Source organism: Equus caballus, chromosome 10 (genome assembly GCF_041296265.1).
Source record: "Equus caballus isolate H_3958 breed thoroughbred chromosome 10, TB-T2T, whole genome shotgun sequence".
In the NCBI taxonomy this organism is placed as follows: Eukaryota; Metazoa; Chordata; class Mammalia; order Perissodactyla; family Equidae; genus Equus; species Equus caballus.
Window position 1 is genome coordinate 84,776,950 of NC_091693.1, and position 17,535 is coordinate 84,794,484.

Below are 17,535 nucleotides of genomic sequence, written 5' to 3' on the forward strand. Positions count from 1 at the left end.
AAGCAGTTTGATCCAGCAGAAAGTACACTGGAAGGAGAGAGTTAAAATGTCTAGGTATCAGATCGGACTCGGGGACATTGAGCAGATTTTAAAAGTTTTTCTTCACTTTTGTTTCATTACATGTAAAAGAAGGAGTCTAGTTAGATCAAGGTTGTTTACGCACACAGGCCTTGCTGTTGGTTCAGCCTAGACTTTTCCCACAGTCCTTCTCGAGGCGTTGTGTGCAGGCTGTCACCATGGTCTGTTAGAGTTGCACCCAAAGATGGAACCAAACTTATAGGACTGAATGTAAGGTAAAGTGGTTCCTCCCTCCCACCCCTTTCCAAAATCATACCTCAAAAAATATAATTATATTTGAATTTTTACAAAGTTTCTATGAGGCACTTCATTTTGAACAGTAAGCTACTGTTCAAGAAGACACAGCCTGAAAACTCAATTAAGGGTGGTTCTGCATGCATGTGGAAGGCCCTGAAAGAATCTGTAAAAGGGAGACAATGGCGTTTCACACTGATTTGGTAATTATTTCTGGAGGCATAGCTTCATAATTAGAATTGTTGGGTGTTGTAAATGAGTCTTTTGAGGATGACTTTAAAAAGCAGCACACTAAGTGCTTCTCAGATTATCTATGGTCATGGCCAGTTTTGTTTTTTTTCTGAAATTTCCCATTGGTTGCCAACTGATGGTTTTTGGAAAATACAGTAAAAAATGAGTGATTAGAAAAATGATGTAAAAAAATGACCTACAAAATAGAAACCAAAATTCAATGGACAAAATTACTTTGCCTAATTGCTATGAAAGCTTCTACAGCAGTCTCTTAATTTTTGCAACAAGTAGTTTGTAGTTTGACATTGACCACTAACCGAACTTTGAGTGGCACTGTTACAAGTGGTTATGTTATAGAAGTCACAAATATACATATACAGGATGGGTGAAAAAATGATCTTTCCAAGTATCGTGAAATTCATGGGGTGGGGAAGAGAATGGTTATTAATGGTGCTTTAGATTAGAGTCAGTGCACTGTGGCCTGTGGGCCAAATCTGGCTAACCATCTGCTTTGTGAATAAAGTTTTACTGGGACACAGCTGTACCTGTTCATCAATGTTTTGTCTACAGCAGACTTGGGTCATTTCAACTGAGACCATGTGATCTGCAAAGCCTAAAATATTTCCTAGGAGGTCCTGTATAGAAGAGTTTGCCAACTCCTGCTTTAGATTTGAAATGACTATTATGAATGATTGCTACTTATATGGTACTCATTTCCTTTTTGTTCTGACTACATTATCTTTGTTTAAATGCGTAAGACATGTTATTGTTTGTCTTTTTCCCTCCAGTCCCTGATGTACCTCAAAGAAATTTGGAGAAAAATAAAGAAAATGAACGGATCAGTAAAGAGCAGATAAAGAAGAGGAAAAAAAAGCGAAAAGATTATCAACCCAACTATTTCCTGTCTATTCCAATCACCAACAAAGAGGTGCTCTTTTTTAAAAACTATTTTTACTATAAAGTTTTATTCTAAATTGTATTTATAAGTTACACTAAAGGCTTGTAAGCCCACTTGTTCTCAGCTGTTAAGAGTCTGTGGTGGTGTTTTAGCTGAACCATATCATATAGGAAGTAGTTTTATTTATTTATTTGCTGTGGAGGATTTGCCCTGAGCTAACATCTGTTGCCAATCCTCTTTTTTTTTTTTTTTTTTTTCACGTGAACTGCTGCGACTGCATGGCCACTGACACACAAGTAGTGTTGGTCCGTGCCTAGGAACTGAACCTGAGCCACTGAAGCAGACAGCTGGGAACTTAACCACTAGGCCACTAAGCCCTGAAATAGTCTTATTTAAATAATAGAATATATTTAAGCAATAATCTTGAAAAGCATTGTTTAAACAATCATATTTAAACAATTTTGCAAAAGCCATTTGGAAAAGTCTTGCCAGAGGGCATGTCAAAGATTCTAAGCATTTATTCACCATAGCAGAGGAACTGTCAGAAGCAGGGAGCAGTGACCAGGTAGAAAAAGATTCTGAAATTCCTGCTGGGAAAGTGGCCTGGGATTTCTTGCTGCTTAGTCCTGTTTATGGTAATGATTATTGTAACATAATTTCGTTAAAAATTACTCGTTGTTGCACCAACTTAATATTGCACGATAAACTTGGTAGAACTCTATTAAGAATCTGAAAAATTAATGTGGTTTGAATAATAGGAAATGGGACCAGCCAATTGGCCCATACTAAGAAACCCTCGTATGTGGCTGAGAGAGAAAACTACAGTATCTAATTAAAGCGAGGAGGTAGGAATTAAAATGCCATAGGAAAGAACTCCTCACTTGAAAGACTGTTTTTACATCTTAGCCCAATTTAAGATGCAGGTCTGAATTTCTGTTTCATTGTGGGCTGTGATCTTTTTCACTAGGCACATTTTCAGGTTGCTTCTCCCCTTATTTCACTAGAGTGTTCCTAGGGAATGCTAATGAATTTTTAAAAATCAAAGCAAACGAAATTGAAATCAAAGAAATAAACATCAAAAGAAAAAAAATAAATTCTGTTGGGGAATTCTAGGAAATATCTAGTCTGTGAGATACCATTTAGCTGGGGAGAGAAGATGTAGGAACAGAGAAATTGTGTTAGCTAGTAATACCAGATTTTAGAATTTGATGCAGTAAAGAATCATATTCTGATTTTACTGATATATTCAGGTGTTATTCTACATGAACAGTGGAATAGTCCTTAAAAGTGGTCAGGTGATAGAAAGTTTAGTGTAGTCAGCAATTATATATTATATGAAAATACTTGCGAGTTATTCAGACAGATGTTCTCTGAAGTTCAGGGTCACGTGTGCATTGGGAATTAGAAGAGAGCAGGAAGTCAGAGGTGGTGCCACTTAACTGAGCAGTCAGGCAGGAGCAGGTCCTGAGGAGACTGGATGTGAAATAGGCAAAGTGACTTCTTCAACGACATGGGATTTGTGATTGCAAGAGACACCAGGTTCCTTATTTTTATTTTATTTTATTTTTTTGGTGAGGAGGATTGGCCCTGAGCTAACATCTGTTGCCAGTCTTCCCCTATCTTGTATGTGGGATGCTGCCACAGCATGGCTTGATGAGTGGTGTGTAGGTCTGCACCTGGGATCCAAACTCGTGAACCGCAGGCCACTGAAGTGGAGTGCTCAAACTTAACCACTACGCCATCCGGCCGTTCCCACTAGTTTCCTTATTTTGATTTGTTGCATAGAGATTGTTCCACTTTAGAGTCTGTTGCTATAGAAGTTTGGTGAGCACTTCTATGAGTTGCTGTGAGTGGGCCCTTCATTTTCTTTCTCCCAGCACACCTCCATCCTTGGCTCCCATGGTGGTCTCAACAGCAGCTCTGCATGACTCTTTCAGCCTGCCCCACCCCTTCTAGCCCTGTTCTGGCTTCTTGCCTCTTCCAGTGAAGATGGGTGGGGTGATGTGGTGTGGGGTGGGGCAGGTGGGGCAGGGGCCTGAGAGGCAAGAGCGTAGAGAAATTCTTTCCTTCCACCACTTGGTTCAGGATTGGGGCCACAAAGGTCATGGGAGGAAGGGGGTGGGAGAGAACTGCCTGTGACTCTTAGTTTTCTCCCTGGACGTGGCTGTGGCTTTGGTTTCTGCTTCCCAGCTTCTGGGAGGTTGTGTAGAAAGTGGGAAGAGCACAGGCCTCGGAGTCAAGCGCACCTTGTTTGAACACTGGCTGGGTCACAAACCCCACTGTGGCTGTAGGTCAGGTCACCTAATTTCTCTAGCTTCAGTTTCAGCTGTGAAATGGAAGTGATAATGATTATTTTCTAAGCCCAAATCTGGACATGTCATCTACCTGCTTAAATACTTTGGGGTTTCCTCAGGGATGTTAGGATAAAGACAAAGCTTTCCTGGATTCTGGAAGGTCCTGCATGGTCTGGCCTTCTCCACTTCAGCCCTTGCTCCTTCTGCTTGAGCCCCTCCGGCCTTTCTTGAACATGCCGAGTTCCCTCTGCTGCAGGACAGCTTTCTGTGGCTGATAGTTTTCTTTCCTCTCCTCTGGGTTTTGCTAATGCCAAAATCTTAGCTCACACCTCTCCACCAACGACCACCCTGACTAGGTCACCCCTCCACCAAAAAAAAAGGCTCACAGTTTTCTTCTTGTCACTTGTCACCCTTGCAGTTTGACACTTGTTAGTCTTCCTCACAGAGTTTTTCAGCTCATTCCCAGTACCTGGAACAGAGCTTGGCGAGAGTAGGGGCGCACACACAAAATGCCGTCATTTCAGGACGGAAGATGTGTTTCTGGCAGACCAAGTTACAACCAGAACGTTTATAGATAATAAATGCAATGGTACAGAAGCTGGTTTCATAATATAAGTTCCATAGCAGTTTGTTTCCCAGAGAGCAGGGTGACTTTTCATAGTGGGGAATACAGGTTTTAAGTAACCTGGAAACCAAATAATTTAATATTTCCCTCTCAGAGACTTATTTGTAGTGAACAGAAAGTTCCATACAAATATGGGGAGGAGAGGGAGGAGTGGGACCAGGTTAGGAGATAACATTTGCATGTTTTGTATGCACGCCTTTTTTGTTTGTTTTGAGGTGTCTAATGTTAGTTTGCTTTTTAAACTACTTAAGAGCTGTTGGGGGAAGGCCTGGGAAAGAAGCGGCATTTATAACGCTCTTTCAATGGGAGACTCGATTCCAAGTTCCAACCAACTGATGTGCAAACAGGCTCGGGAGCCGCACATTCACAATGGGCTGCTCTACTTTTGGCCTCTACTTGTTGGCATCTAGTTTTAAAGAAAAAAGTATTCAGACCGACATGAGTCCTTGATTTTTAAACACATTCTTAGGTCTTTGGAACTCTTTATTAACGGAAAATCATGATTTCATTTTTTTTTTTAATTTTCTTTTCCTTTTTTTTTTTTAAGATTTTTTTATTTTTTCCTTTTTCTCCCAAAGCCCCCCAGTACATAGTTGTATATTCTTTGTTGTGGGTCCTTCTAGTTGTGGCATGTGGGACGCTGCCTCAGCGTGGTTTGATGAGCAGTGCCATATCTGCGCCCAGGATTCGAACCAACGAAACACTGGGCCGCCTGCAGCGGAGAGCGCGAACTTAACCACTCGGCCACGGGGCGAGCCCCATGATTTCATATTTTTAAGAAATAGAATTGGAAAATGAATTACAATGGCTATGTAAAAATAATCTAATTGCAAATATATGAATATATGTGTTTCTCTGTTACCTGCAATTAAACATTAGTTTAACAATAAAAATAAAGAAGAGGGGCTGGTCCGGTGGCGTAGCGGTTAAGTTGCATATTCCACCTTGGTGACCCGGGGTTCACTGGTTCGGATCTTGGATGCAGATCAAGCCATGCCGTGGCAGGCGTCCCACATATAAAGTAGAGGAAGATGGGCATGGATGATAGCTCAGGGCCAGTTTTCCTCAGCAAAAAGAGGAGGATTGGCGGCAGATGTTAGCTTAGGGCTAATCTTCCTCAAAAAAAAAATAAAATGAAGAAAAAAATTTAATGGAGTAATGATAAATCCTAAATGTTTCTTAACTGGCTAGAATTGCTAAATTATTAGTTCTAGTTGGATTTACTCATATGTTGGCTTTATACACTTTCTTATGAGAAGTAATAATATAAGGTAAGTCAGTATTGAAAAAATGCACAGAAAGAATCAGAAGCTGATTGAAATTAGGAGTGTATTAATTTTTTCTGTAAAATAATGTTTTTATACTAATGGCAAAATATGATTTTCTTTAGAGGTTTTTAAAAGACATTTGTTATATTTGTTCTGTATTTCATCATTTTGTAATGTGAAAATTATTGGTTTTATAAAAATATGAAAGTAGATTTGTGCCTTCTTTTCCTATCTGGGAAATGTAATTGTGAAAGTATTTGATTATCATGTATGTTGAGCACTTGGTGGATGTAGAAAATTTTCCTCCTATTTGAGGATGGTGTTGTACTCTTACTCCAGTTATTGCTATGTCATCAAGTATTCAAGTTCTTTCCGTGATTGTAGACAAGCAAGAGAAATGAGAGTATTCAGCTTTGAAGAAGAGTTAGGTAGCAAATTGATGTGATAATTCTGTTAAATCTTAATGAGGCAGCAAATTTAGGAACAATGTGTTTTAACAGATTAGAAAAATTCCAAAAATGATGTCCAAGGGTGAGGTCCAAGACATTCTCCTACTGTGCGCTGGAATGAGACTGTTCTTCCTCATGCACGCTAACTTTAAGGCACTTGCTTTGAATTCGTATATGCTTTGAATCAGTTAGAAAGCTTAAAAGATATAAAAATGAATTTTCTTATTGTGTTGTTTTTGGGCAGTGCAATATGGCTTAGTGGTGAAGTTTAGCAAATGGATGTCTATTTTTATTCTCTAAATACAGAGAAATTACTCAATGAATGAAATGTATAAGATTTTAATAAAGCTTTTATTTTTAAAAGTTTCTTTCAATGTCATATTTAAATATGCCTCTGTAGTATTAGGTTTTGAAAATGTGTGTTGTGCGATATTGCCAATGGCTGGGGATTATGATGACAGATAAGTTCTAATGGCTTTACAGAATTTTAAACAGTAGCAGTAAAAATTACTTTCTTTTGCCCTTAATGACATGGGTACTTTTTAAAATGACATACAGAGAAGACTCTGAAGTGGTTTTCTTTTTATCTTTTAAGGATGTAATTAGGAATAAAAAAGCACTTAAAAAATCTTAAGATGATATCTAGGAATATATAAATTAATCTGCAGCATCAAAGCATAGTTAGAAATGTATTACTTGATTAGATTGTCTTCAGAATTTTCATAGGTTGAGGTTAATCCTGCATTATAAGTACTCTGTGACTTCAGAGAAATAGTCTTCAAAGTGTTTTACAGTTTTTAATTTGCAATTTTACAAGCTACTGGATAATTCAAAGATACGAATGGTCTAAAACTATTTTACCATGTAGGACATTGCACTAAAATGTTGAATGTACAAATGGATGGAATTTTTTGAGCATTGCACTGGATTTATATGTAATTAGTATTTGAGCTTAGAATGAGGACTGAATTTTCATGAAAATGCAAATACTTTACCCGCTAGGTGCAAGTATAGCAACCCCCGGTTGTGACGACCACAATGTCTCCAGGTATTGCCCGTGTTCCCTGGGAGGCAGAATTGCCTGGGTGGAGAATGACTGATTTTAATAATTGTGGCTGTGTTGCATACCTTAGGTTAGGTAAATTATATTTGTAGATCTTACAAAGTACTTTCAGATAGCTTGTCTGCTTTTAACACAACCCTGTAAGTTTGGCAATGCAAATTTGACATTCCTATTTTACAACTGAAGAAACCATGACTCAGTGAGAGTAGTGACTTATGGGGTCACACATGTGGCCAACCTGGAATTGAAATCCTGGATTTCTGACACAAGCCCAACACCCTTAATTTGCATTGCTCTGTATTATAGAAAGAAGTTCTCATCCTACGTCACTTGTTCATAATCAGTTAAACCAGAATTACCATCTGTACCAGCTAAGACTTGAAGATATAATAGTGTTGTTTTGAGGTCTCACATTTTTGAGCACCTGTGGTTTACTTGACCCCAGGCCTCGTCCTTTCCATAGGGACCTGAACTCTCTTGAGTTGCTTTGTTATTCCTGACAGCCACTCTTAGCACAATTCATTGCACCTGAAAAAAACCTCAAAAATTCAGATTTAAAATCATTGCAGAGTAATACAGACTTACAGTAAAGGCTTTTTTTTTTGAGAGGGCCACTGTGTTCCATTCTGCAGTATCCAGTAAGACTTCCTAGAAATCTCTTTTAAGTGTCTTTTTTCCCTTCATGTTTCATTTCTTAGGTGAGCACCCACATCTCTGTTCCTCTCCTTGTCTCCTCTTGAAGACAAACAAATTCCTTGTAGCTCTTACTCCATCACTCTCTAGCTGCCTCTCTTCCTCCTGCCTCCTCCTCCTCTATTCCTCTCTTCCTTCTGCGTCTTTCCTGCCAGGTACCTCCTTCATTTTTTCTCGTGTGTTGCAACTTATTCTCTTTTCAAGTTCCTTTGGTGTTTTGGGTATATGATCTTGAAGAGATTTTTTAACCTTCTGTGTTTCAATTTATTTTAGTGGAGATAATACCAGTATCTACACTGTAGGATTGTTGAGAGGCTTCAGTGAAATAAGCTGTGTGAAATGCTCACTGTAGTCCCTAGAACCTAGTGACTGCACAGCAAAGGTTAGTTACTGCCCTTGTGGTCTAAGTATTGTTTTTATTATTGTCACCAGGCACTGTGGTGAGACATGGGGTAGAAGAAGTAGACATTGCTGTCGAGGAGTTTAGAATTCAGTTTTATCCATATGGAGGAGAGGAAACTCGGACTATAAGATCTTTGTGTGCTATGTTAGGAGCGTTGTATTTATTAGGCTATCAGTGTTCTTCTGTTGGGCGTCATAGAAGTGGCATCTTGCCTTGGGAAGTATTATGTTAGTTGATATTATGTAACTTCCTGCCAGGAAGATGCCCTTTGCTGTGTTACTCTCCTCCAGATTACCAGGAAGAGAGAAACACTGAGGTTATTTTGGGTGACGTGGCTTTATTGTAGAGATGCCTGGGAAGTCACATCTAGGACAGCATCTCGTGATTTGCCCAGTCACATTCTGCAGATAATGGGAACTTTGTTGAGGATAAAATAGCTACTCTAGTATCAGAACTGTTTGCTGTGCTCAGGATTCAGTTTTTTCTCTTCTCTGCTGCCCTTTTGTGGACTCTGCTTCTTGGCCAGCCCCACCTCTTCTCCTTTTCTCTCCGGCTAATTCTGCTGCCTCAGGGCTTCTCGTACCTCAGGGTTCTATGCCCTCTCTCTTCCCTGGGTCGGGCTCAGTTTGCTATTTCATATTCAAACTATTTTCCAATACACTCACCTTTAGAGGTTGCCTAGAACTGGATCTCGCTGGAAATGGAGGAGGGAAGAGGCATCATTCCTCTTCTTGTTTCAGGGTTGACCCTGAGAGGGGAAGGCTGATGAGGGAGCAGGGATTTCCCTTGGATGCAGATTGTAATGGTTTTTCTAACATACGTGATTGGACTTCTTCGTCCCTCTCCATGGTTATGCCCCTCCTCATGTGTCTGGAAAGATGACAGGAGTCATTCCTGTTGAAATTATTGCTGTACTAAAAAATCTTAAAGGCCACGAAGAATGGGTTCTCACACACATTCACTTGGGGACAAATCAATATTACTTGCAACAGAAATGGAATGTTGTCTGCTGGTTTGACCTTTCTGTGACAAGAATAAAACTATTTTTAGGAAAGATCATAATTATTGTGAGTCATTCTGTATGTTCAAGGACAAGTTTCTGAAAAGATGCTTGGTCGTTGAAGGTTGTTCCACTTAAGCAACCAGTGACCCAATCTGTAAAATAAGGGTGTTGAGGTCAATGCTCTTAAGATAGACAAGCATTCTGGGATTTTTTTAACTTAGACATCCTATTAAGCTTTGCAGGTCATCCATCCAGGATATTTGAGAACAAGTAGACAATTAAGCATTGGTTGGTTGGAGAATCTTGACATTGTTCTAATTTTGGTTGTTGCTTATTTTTCTTCTTGATTTACATTTTGCCGTAAGGAAATTTTGCTTACCTAATCTCTGTTTTGTGTGTATGTGATTAGATTACAAGAGGAATTAAGATCCTTCAAAATGCAATAATAGAGCAAGATGAGCAACTGGCCAAAGCAATGATCAGCGAAGGTTCTTTTCATCTTACCCTGCTAGTGATGCAGCTGTTAAATGAAGGTGAAGTACACAAGTGAGTAATATGTTTTTCTTGAATATTGTTTTCCAGATTACTACTTTAATATGAGTAAACAGCAGAATCCAAAGAGGCGTTGAAATTCTAAAGAAGTCTTCTTTATTATAATTTATTCTAGTTAATAGTCAATGCATGGAATTAGCTATATAAACATTCCTCTTAGTCTAGACTTTCTAACTCTGTTATTTTTACCAACGGTGGCCCTTGCCTATGTGGTTGTTTTGTCCGTGTTAGCTGTGTAAGGACTCTGGAGTCTTACCATTTAGATCAGGAGTCTAGCACAGCACAGCCCCTCTTATTAGCTGCCTGATTTTGGGCAAATCGTTTACTTTTTATGTAGATGGAGAAAATAATAGCATCAAGACATGTAAGAACTCTTGTCTAGGGCCTGGCACCTGGTGGGCACTTGATATTATTGGCTGTTAGAGCTGTGGTTCCACTAGGCCAGTGGCCAACTTCAGTTTGACCTCAGTTGTTCTCAGGGTACATGAACTTCCCTCCCCACCCTCAAGTCCAGAGTTGTCCATAAATGTCGAGTGTAAGCCATTGGTTGCTCCTTTTCAACTTGGAGTGGAGAAACCTCGGTCCTCCCCAGTTATCTGGGATGCTCTTTCTGTACTTAGGATTGCTTCTTTCCCTGTGACCTCCTGTAGCGCCTTCTCAGTTAAGCTCAAGCTTATGCTTTTTGGAAAACCAAAGCCAAAATGGATTGCAGGCGATTTCTGTTTTCCATCCTGACATTCCATCTGGGCCATGGCAAGCATATTTCAGTCTCTGCTCCTTAGCCTCCATCACCCATAAAAATATTATTTTATGTTATTCTCTATTCTCTAGGGAATTAAGAGCAGGGCTTGAATTGGGAAGGGGATAAGGAAAAGGGAAAATAAAAGAGAGAAAACAATAAATTAGTACCTCAAAACATACAGCTACATTATGATTCTTGTAGTTATGTCTTTTAACAGATAGAACTGCCTGTCTTTAGTTTTTTTTTTTGGTGAGGAAGATTGTCGTTGAGCTAACATCAGAGCCAGTCTCCTCTATTTTGTATATGGGATGCCGCCACAGCATGGCTTGAGGAGCAGTGTGTAGGTCTGCACCCAGGATGCAAACCTGCAAGCCCTGGGCTGCGGAAGTGGAGTGCACAAACTTAACCACTACGCCTTGGGGCCAGCCCCAAAGCTCCTGTCTTTAGAGATCAGTCTTCTGATCTGTCCCAGCCTGATCTGTCCAAGAGCAGGTCTCGAGCACTCTGCAATGGCAGAGAGGGCTAGAAGATTTTACTTGGCTCACTTTCACTGGTCACTTTGCCAATCAGAAATAAAAATAAATACTCTGATGCTCTTTGAAGAAGAGAAACCAAAGAAGGTGTAACGCAAGAAAATGAAAGCCAGAAAGAGAGGAGTGGTGCCCTGTCTGTGTTAGAATGGTGTATCAGTCAGGGTTCTCCAGAGAAACAGGACCAGTAGGATGTGTATCTATGTGGATGTCTAGATACGTTGATATCTCTCTATATCTGCATCTCTAGCTTTAGCTACATGTAGAGAGACTTATCTTAAGGAATTAGCTCCCGTGATTGTGGGGGCTGGCAAGTCCTCAGTGTGCAGGGCTGACTGGCAGCTGGAGACCCAGGGAGCAGTTGATGGTGTAGTCTCTAGTCCAGAGGCTGTCTGGAGGCAGACTCCTTCTTCCTTGGGGGCCCTCAGTCTTGTTTCTTAAGGCCTTCAACTGATTGGATGAGTTTCACCCACATTATGGGGGATAATCTGCTTTACTCAAAGTCTTCTGATTTAAATGTTAATCACGTCTAAGAAATTCCCTCACGGTGACATGTAGACTGGTGTTTGACCAAAAACTGGGTATCGTGGCCTAAGGTGACAGATAAAATTAACCAACACAAATAGCAAGAGCAGCAGGAAATGCTGAGCTGGGGCGGCAAGTAGGAGAGACCAAACCAGCAGTAAATTCCAAGAAACTTCAGTGTGGGCAGAGAAGCACAGACAGCTTGGAGGAGGGTTGCAGGTGGCTGCTCTGAGGCTAGCTGTCCAGGGTGGGAAGGAGGGTGAGGCCTCTATGGTGCTGGGCAGAGTGAGCAAAAGCGGACACCATGTCCCGGCTCCCTTTGGTGTTGAGCGTTCTGTCCAACCCTGGCCCCCACCAGTGTTGGAGGAGAGAACCAGGACTGATAGAGACACTCATGTTGGCTTGGGGTTCTCAGGATGTAGCAGGGGAAAGCTCGAGCTCTTTAGCAGTTCCTGTTCTACTAAGCTGGAAGAATGTGGTGCCGTCTAGGTGGCAGATGAGAGTGGAGGAAGATTTCTAGCAGATGGACCTGAGGTAGTTCCTTCAGTTCCTCATTGACTATCAAGACATATAGATGGATCTAGAAATTCCCTTGTGCCCTGGTGGGTGGTCTTGGAAGTTCAGAGAGAATTGGTGGAAAAGAAGAAGCTGGATGAGGAACAAGGACACTGCTGAGTAACCATGCTTATTGATCAGAGACTCTGGCAGGAATCTTGTGCTTCAGCAGTACATGCTGGTACAATGCCCGGAAAGAACAAGTGTGCTCTTGTGGATGCCAATATATGGCACCCAGGGATACAACCAGACAGTCCCCCGAAACAGGGATCTCTGAGGACCCAAACAGCAAGCAGACCAAAGACTTCTTCACTTCTCTTACAAGACCGTGCTGGATTCCTTGGGACGGACAAGGGAGAGGGAAGGCGAAAACAATCCTGAAAGGAGATTTGAATGAACTGAATCGTTGTACCCCAAAGACACCTTTTTTAAACCAGGAAAGACTGAGTTACCATTGATTGGTAAATTTATAGACATGGGTCTGGGCTATGGCATGCGTATTTCAGTCTCTGCTCCTTAGCCTTCATCCCTCATAAAAACATTATTTCATGTTATTCTCTAAACACTGTTGTTGAGTCAGGTGGCAGAGAAATGTCATGTCTCTTATCCATATGAGGAAACCAAGAGACCTAGGAATTAAGCAAATGCTGGTCAGTGGAGAAGCCAGAACTGATCAGTTTTCTTTTTTATTCCATGGAGAGTGTGTGTGAGATGGAGAGGCAGAGGGAGAGGGGCGGCATGGGGACAGGAGGGAGAAGAGAGCACAAGTGCCTGAGAGAAGTGGGAGAGATCAGTCTGCTGGAATATGAGTGGCCTCCTGTAGCCCAGTGGCCTCTGCTGAGGTGACACGTAACTGACGAGAAATGCTGTTACGTGGTGTGCAGCGGGGTTGGGGCGAGGGGCGGGTATGTCCCCCATGTATTGTAATGTTTACATTTCTCAGTGGAGGTGGACTACCTTCTCTAGGAGACCTTTGAAAATTCGGGGGATGTTTTTGGTTGTCACATCACTGAGGAGTGCTATGGGCATTTTATGGGCAGGCAGCACTCTCACTAAACCAGCTGTGGTGCATGGGGCCGTCCTGACCTGGGAAGCATTGTCCTGCCCTAAATTGCAGCCTCACTTGTCAAAGTTACCGTACAGAGCACAGGGGCGCTCTGAGGTCTTCAGCGCTGGGTTTCACCTTGTCTGTCTGCAAATACATTTCAGTTTTGCTTAAAAAACTAAATGCCTAGCAAGTCTTCTTTGTGTTTGAAGAGTTAAAGTAGCACTCTCATGCTACTTTATGATACTGGGAGTGGTGTCTCTACTGGAAGATGATGCTGGATGCTTGCAGGTTAGTAATGACTCTTGAGTGAGTTATAATGAAAAATCTAAGAAATAATTAAAGTTTACTATACAAAGATGGTACCTTGCAATTCAGCTAATATTATCTGTCAACCATGTACAAGAGACTGAGCTAAGAGCTTTGGGGAAAAACAAAGCTGAGTCAGGAATGGATCTTGTGCTCATTGATTATACAGTTTAGTTGACGAGATACTATATGAACCCAAAGAACTATAGAAGAAGGTAAAAAGTGGTATGTTTCATAAGATGTGAAATATTAATGGAATTCCAAAGGAGAGAAGATTTACTTCTAGTTTGGGGAACCAGGGAAGTGTTTTGGGAGAAGTGACAACTTTTGAGTGATGGTGAGATTCAAGGTGTGGCCTCACTTTGGGCAGCCGTATAGTGAGAGTGACACTGGCTGGGTTTTCTGGTAAGACATTATGAAGGATTTTCTAAGTCTTTAATCTGTTATCCTATACTGTGTAATATGCTAGACATCTAGATTGTCAGTTTCTTGTCCTATATTCTTACTTTTCAAAGTCTAGTATCGTATTTTAGGTGTTTGATAAAGTATTGATCAATGCTTTGGATGTGGAGTGTGCAGAGACATGTTCTTTAAATCATGAATTTTTTCAGGAGATATCGCCTAAGGTCCTTTGTGTCCGCACATTGTAGAAGGAATAGAAACAGATCAGGCCAAACCCAGCGCTGATTTGAAAAGATGGCTGTCCTGTCTTAATTTGAAACACAACCTTTGGGTCTGAACTCCAGTTTCAGAATTTTTTCCTACATACATGTGCTTTTTACTCATTTGAGTAAATAAAGAAGTCTTTCCATAAACTGCTCTTGAAAAGATGTTCTATTTAAAAGAATTTGAAAGTTAATGATACTTGCCAATAGACGCTGACTCCTCCTCACTCTATGGTCAATGACATCTGATTAGGACAAACTTATTGATTTATGCTACTAGAGAACTGAAAAACTGGACTGAGTTTAGATCATCTATATTTCTTTAAAGAAAAATGGAATATCGAATTCACTGTCTCTGAAAATCCCTAAGCTTTAGCATGGTCTGTTTTAATGTACAGTTTCATTTAAAATGAGCGTCTTGAATTCCCCCAATTTCCAATGGACGAGCCAGAAGTGGCTGTTCTGTTTTCGCATGCTTTATCTCATGGTACACAGCGAAGGACGGTCTTGCAGTAGAAGTGTGTACACTGTGTCTTTTCCGATGAGCATGAATATAGTTAGGAAAGATGGGATTTAGGGTGTGGATTTGGAAGTACAATGAGAAATGCTGACATTCCCAAAGGTATTTTGAAGTGTTGTACCTTACATCATGACAGAGAAATGAGACTCCGTATGGAAGCTGGGGATGCAAATCAGTTAAAACTTTATATGAAGACTAATTTAAAATTTGTAAGATATTGAAAAATACTGAAAAACTTTTTTCACACGTTTGACTTGTAATTACTGATGAAAAAAATCACTGATGAAGATAATTTAAACTAATGGTGGTTCACTGGAAGGGTGTTTTAAAGCTCTCTCCACAATATGAGAATGTACTTAATTCTTTTTTGGGTAATTGCTGCCCTCTAGTGAGATTTTAATTTTTTGCTCTTAATAAATACCTATACCAAAATTCTCTTCGAGATGGAAATAATTGATCCTAATTTTCAAAATATTCCAAACCTGATAATGTCTAATTTATTAGTATACTAAACATTTGTTTTTATAAAGAAAAATAATGCATTTGAGACACACAGTAGCCCTATAGTCACATAGGCCAAACAGGAATGACAAACTAACATAGCCGCCATTGGTAAATATGAACTTGTACTTTATTTGAATCCAAGTACAGTAAATTCTCTTCTTATGGAGACTATTATATTTTAAGAGTTAACGTATATTAAGTTTTAGTAGAGTGCCTCGCAAATAGTAACTACTGTATAAGCATTAGTACTTTTAGCAACAATCTAGAACCTTCCTTATAATCTGATATAAGCTCTTGTAGTTAATCCATTTTGGAATGTATTATCAGTAATTTTTTTTGAGTTGTCCGTGCAGTATTTCCTTGGTTAAAAACTTCTTGGTGAACTATAAAATTGTATCTTTCATATCTTTAATATATTTTATAATTAGGTAAAGATGTCATTCACTTCTCCCATAGTTTTTGTTTAAAAATGAGTATTAGTTAATTTTAATCATATAGATTAGATTTTGAAGGTATTTTGAGCTTTAAAATAGTACAAATATCAAAATTAATTTATCTCTCTAGAACTGATTACTTGTATTTTGCTTGGTTTTGTATATTTTATTACTTGGTATGTTACTGAAAAATATATTATCTCTTCGCAGTGGTATTGATGCTCTTTGGGAATTAAAACCATTCGTAGAGGAAATTCTCCAAGGAAAAGACCTGACCTTGCCCTTTGAAGGGGTTGACACATTTGGGAATCAGGTCGGCTTTGTGAAGCTCGTGGAAGGGGATCACGTGAGGCTGCTCTTGCAGATAGCAGGTAAGACAAACACCAACGCACTCACTCAGCAACAATGAAATCTCATCGTTGAAGAGTCCGTTTTTTTTTTTTTCCCTCAATTCTTGTAATAGATTTTTGATATCTTTTGATTTTTCACTTTACAAGTGGGCTGCTTCAGCATTTGCTGTGCATGTAAGTAGCTACACGAAAGGCCTGAAGAGTTATCTTGGTTTTTCCACCTGAGGACTGTGTTGGTCCCGGGGCTATCTGGAAGGTGATGGGCTGGACTGAAGTATTTGTTGGGACTGCCCTACTCATCAGTCTGAAGGATCCCAGTGCTTTATCTTGACATGTCACATGTAGTTGGCATTTAATAAGTGTTGAATGAAGGAACATGAATCACCAGTTGCTCATTCAGAGGCCTGTGGGGATTGGTAGCCCCATTCCAGAGTCAGTAGATGAAGCAGCAACATTTTCCTCTGGCTAGTTTTTTTAATTCCTGTTTCAGTTTTACTCTCTGAGCAGAAGGTCTGTCAGTGATTGTAGAAGGTTTCACCTCCATTGGAGAACGTGTTACTCTGTGCATTGAAAGTGTTAGGGAGGTTGAAGCAGAAAATTACGTCACCTGGATGAGTGACTTTTGAGTTTGATCTAGAGAGTGTTAGGTTGAGTGTTAGCCTACTTGCTGTAAACAGTTTTTATTTTCATTTTGTTTCATGTCACATCAAGTCATTGTATGTCATCTTATTTTGGGTTCAGTAATCCTTGGTTCATAACACATTCATCATTGGGCCATGCTTGGTCCACTTTTATCTGTTACTGATCTATTTTAAAATGATATAATTATCACCTGGGAATCCACTGCCCAAAACAAAAGCTAGGACCTTGGTAGTAATCTGACCACTTTGTCTTTTTCATTAATCCGTCCCCTGGCCTTCCTTCATTCAATATAACTGTTCTCCTCAAGCTAGTGTTTCTTATTTCCTTGTATTCTTCCCAAATATATGTGTTTTTAATTGGTTTTAACTTTTAAGGTTTCTTATACAGCATCCTGTGGTATGTGATCTTTTGAGACAGACTTTTTTCACTTAATAATGTCTTCATGCGGTTTTATAGCTACCCATTCAAAAGTGTTCCTCTTTTTGGGGTGGGGGGCATGAGGATCAGGTTTCGTTTCATTATTGGTTAAGTTTTTCTTTTGTGGAGCAAAGTATGCATAAACAAACAAACATGCAAACAAACAATATTTGTCAGTCAAGTAGAACCTAAAATCACGAGTTGGCTGAGGAGAAGGCAATTCTAACAGTTTTGATGGCAAATCATTTGGGTACTGATGTCCACAGTTAACAAACTTAATCTTTTCTTTCTGACTTCTCTGGAGAAAATGCTGGATTTAGATCTTTTCTTTTGTAATATAAATGTCTCTGAGCTCAAGAAGCATTTTTAATTATTCTTTCATTCATTGTTCTTTCAAATAATGGAATGGGTGCTTGCAACATTGAGAATTCCATCCATTCTTAGCAAATATTCTCACAAAGGCAGTTTCCAATATTGATGAAAGACCCATTGTGTGCTGAGGAATG

General features: G+C 39.9%; 1 protein-coding gene across 10 annotated transcripts in view; it reads left to right on the forward strand.

Moving 5' to 3' along the window:
- Positions 1 to 17,535, forward strand: part of AKAP7 (A-kinase anchoring protein 7) — a 141,698-nt gene that overhangs the window by 17,317 nt on the left and 106,846 nt on the right. For all 10 annotated transcript variants that reach the window (XM_070223847.1, XM_023651086.2, XM_023651085.2 and 7 more), the window contains 3 exons: positions 1,332 to 1,471; positions 9,649 to 9,785; positions 15,831 to 15,991. In XM_070223847.1, coding sequence (XP_070079948.1) covers positions 1,332 to 1,471; positions 9,649 to 9,785; positions 15,831 to 15,991 — 438 coding nt within the window. The remainder of the gene's footprint in view (positions 1 to 1,331; positions 1,472 to 9,648; positions 9,786 to 15,830; positions 15,992 to 17,535) is intronic.